Source organism: Triticum aestivum, chromosome 1B (genome assembly GCF_018294505.1).
Source record: "Triticum aestivum cultivar Chinese Spring chromosome 1B, IWGSC CS RefSeq v2.1, whole genome shotgun sequence".
Lineage (NCBI taxonomy): Eukaryota > Viridiplantae > Streptophyta > Magnoliopsida > Poales > Poaceae > Triticum > Triticum aestivum.
The window spans coordinates 73,411,537-73,414,395 of record NC_057795.1 but is presented as its reverse complement, the minus strand read 5'-3'; the positions used below and the strand labels follow the sequence as shown (position 1 = coordinate 73,414,395).

Below are 2,859 nucleotides of genomic sequence, written 5' to 3'. Positions count from 1 at the left end.
TAGGTAAGTGGACATATGACAATTATAATGCGGATTATGGAGTAAAGTAGAAAAATGCATTGGGAAGGTGTAAGCCACCATCTTTTTCCTCTTTATTTACCTCATCTTCAATGAGCTAAGTGCATGTAGAAAGTGAGAAGATCATGTGTGAATGTTATTGGTCTTGATTCTCGTATGATTACAGAGAAACATTTTTTTTCTATTTTAAAGTACATTGGGAAGATAGAAATGCAATTTTTTATGGACAAATTTTGAATGCTAAACATCTATTTTTTTAACACAGTACATAAGCAGACGCTTATACATACACACATACACTTACGTCTATAAACACATGCACACACAACCTACCTCTATGAGCACGTTCAAAACAGTGAGCCGGCACATCATTTTGAGATTGATAAAATCGACATAGACACATTCGTAGTACAAAACGGTGAAGCCACGTATGGCCACGCAACATAGGTAGTTCTGAACGACGAGGTAAACATAACTAGGCAACAAAACGGAAAAATAAACTACAAGTTCTTCTGAACGAGCAGAGCCTCCTCCTGAATAGAAGCAAGACAACATAGCCTAGCTAGCTGCTTACCAAATCCAACGTAGCTAGCTTTGGTTGTATCACGCGCGCGAGCACAAATCGCAACACATAGCCGATACATGGCCGCCTTCCGCCGTGCGCTGGTAGTGTTGGCGACAGTTCTGATCCTCGTGCTGTTATTGCTCCTCCTGGTGCCGGCCATTGCTCACGCAGACAGCATCGCCACCGCCGCCGCCGGCGGTAGACGTACCACCAGCAACGACGACGTTCGCCCCAACCTAAGGCGGAAGAAGATCATGCCTGATCAGACCAGCAAGCTCGACCTACGCAGCTACCACCACAGAGCGGCAGCTGCTGCCGGGCGCCACCGCAAGCTACTCGAGCCCTCTCCCGGGCCTTCTCCCGCACCTTCTCCGGGGCCTTCTCCCGCGCCCTCTCCCGAGCCTTCTTCTCAGAGTGGTGAAAGCGCCGTCGAGGTCGACGTGGCGAGCTACGGAGCCGTCGGTGACGGCCAACAGGACGACACGCCGGCGTTCCGGGAAGCATGGGCCGCCGCTTGCTCCTCGCCTCAGCCGGCCACCCTCGTGGTCCCCAGGGAGAAGACGTACCTCGTGAAGCAGACCACCTTCTCGGGCAAGTGCAAGTCCCCCGTCACCTTCAGGCTCGACGGCAAGCTGGTGGCGCCCGCCAGCCGATCGGCGTGGCCCGAGGAGAACATGAGGTGGTGGATCATGTTCCGCAACGTCGACGGGCTCACCGTGACCGGCGACGGGACCATCGACGGCAACGGCGAGACGTGGTGGAAGAGCTCGTGCCGGGTGGACAAGAAGCTCAAGTGCGCCAACGCCCCGATGGCGCTGCTGCTCAGCAGGTGCAACAACCTCACGGTGGAGAACATCCAGCTACTCAACAGCCAGCAGATCCACATGTCGGTCGAGGACTGCCAGGACGTGCTCCTAAAGGGCATCACCATCACCGCCCCCGGCGACAGCCCCATGAACGACGGCATCCACATTGCGCGCACCAAGGACATCCAGGTCCTGGATTGCGACATTAAAACAGGGGACGACTGCATGTCCATCGAGACCGGAACCGAAAACCTCTACGCTTCGAGGATAACCTGTGGCCCGGGACACGGGATCAGCATCGGGAGCTTAGGCGACGACAACTCCGAGGCTCGAGTCTCTAACATAACAGTCTACAAGGCGCACCTCTCCGGCACGACCAACGGCGTGCGCATGAAGTCGTGGCAGGGAGGAAAAGGGTACGCCAAGGACGTCACGTTCGAGGACATAACCATGGAGGAGGTCCATAACCCCATAATCATCGACCAGAACTACTGCACATCGGTCGATCCCGCCAACCCTAAGCCGTGCAAGAAACAAACTTCGGCGGTGGAGTTCAGCAACATTCGGTTCAAGAACATAAGGGGCACGAGCGCGACGAAAGAGGCTATCAAGCTGGACTGCAGCGACACCGTCCCATGCCGCGATATATTGTTGCAAGACGTGAAGCTTACTTTTCATGACCGTGGGCACAACCACAAGCACGCTTCTGCAACAAGTGTATGCAACAACGCCAAGCTAACCGAATCTGGCACCAACGTAGATCCCAAGCCCTGCTGAGACAACAACAACACATGCATGGTTGTTGTACATACAACCCTTAATTTTTGTGCGTGCAATGTACATAGTATAATCTTGTGGATATGGATTCGACATTTATATACTGCAAATATTAGTATCTGTACCAATCATACACCTTCTGTCATTTATTCGATTACCTTCTGAGAACTGCATTCGTAAGGCGTACAACTAATTTCCTGGATAAACAAGATACTGAGTTGATCAAAGATTTGATGCGTGGGTGGTGTGAATTTCTTCGGAGGTCATGATCCCTATGTTCATGAGGTCATTGCCCGGTGACTCGGTTCGTAGCACTCTTGATCTTTGTTGTGGACTTGTGGTTGCTAGTGACAACTTTTGGTATAGTGCTTCAGTCCATCGAGCTTAGAGCATCTCTAGCCGCGTCCCCAACAGGCCATCCCCAGGTGTTTTTGTGGAAATATGCCCTAGAGGCAATAATAAAATGGTTATTATTATATTTCCTTGTTCATGATAATTGTCTATTGTTCATGCTATAATTGTATTAACCGGAAACCATAATACATGTGTGAATACATAGAGCACAACATGTCCCTAGTGAGCCTCTAGTTGACTAGCTCGTTGATCAATAGATGGTCATGGTTTCCCGATCATGGACATTAGATATCATTGATAACCGGATCACATCATTAGGAGAATGATGTGATGGACAAG

At 50.7% G+C, this 2,859-nt stretch overlaps 1 protein-coding gene across 1 annotated transcript; it reads left to right on the top strand.

Annotated features, from left to right (window-relative positions):
• The first annotated feature begins 558 nt into the window (after window positions 1–558).
• On the top strand, window positions 559–2,495 carry LOC123087175 (polygalacturonase ADPG1-like). Its single transcript, XM_044509103.1, has one exon. The coding sequence runs from the start codon at window positions 661–663 to the stop codon at window positions 2,164–2,166; it is 1,506 nt and encodes a 501-aa protein (XP_044365038.1). The 5' UTR covers window positions 559–660; the 3' UTR covers window positions 2,167–2,495.
• Window positions 2,496–2,859: the final 364 nt, after the last annotated feature.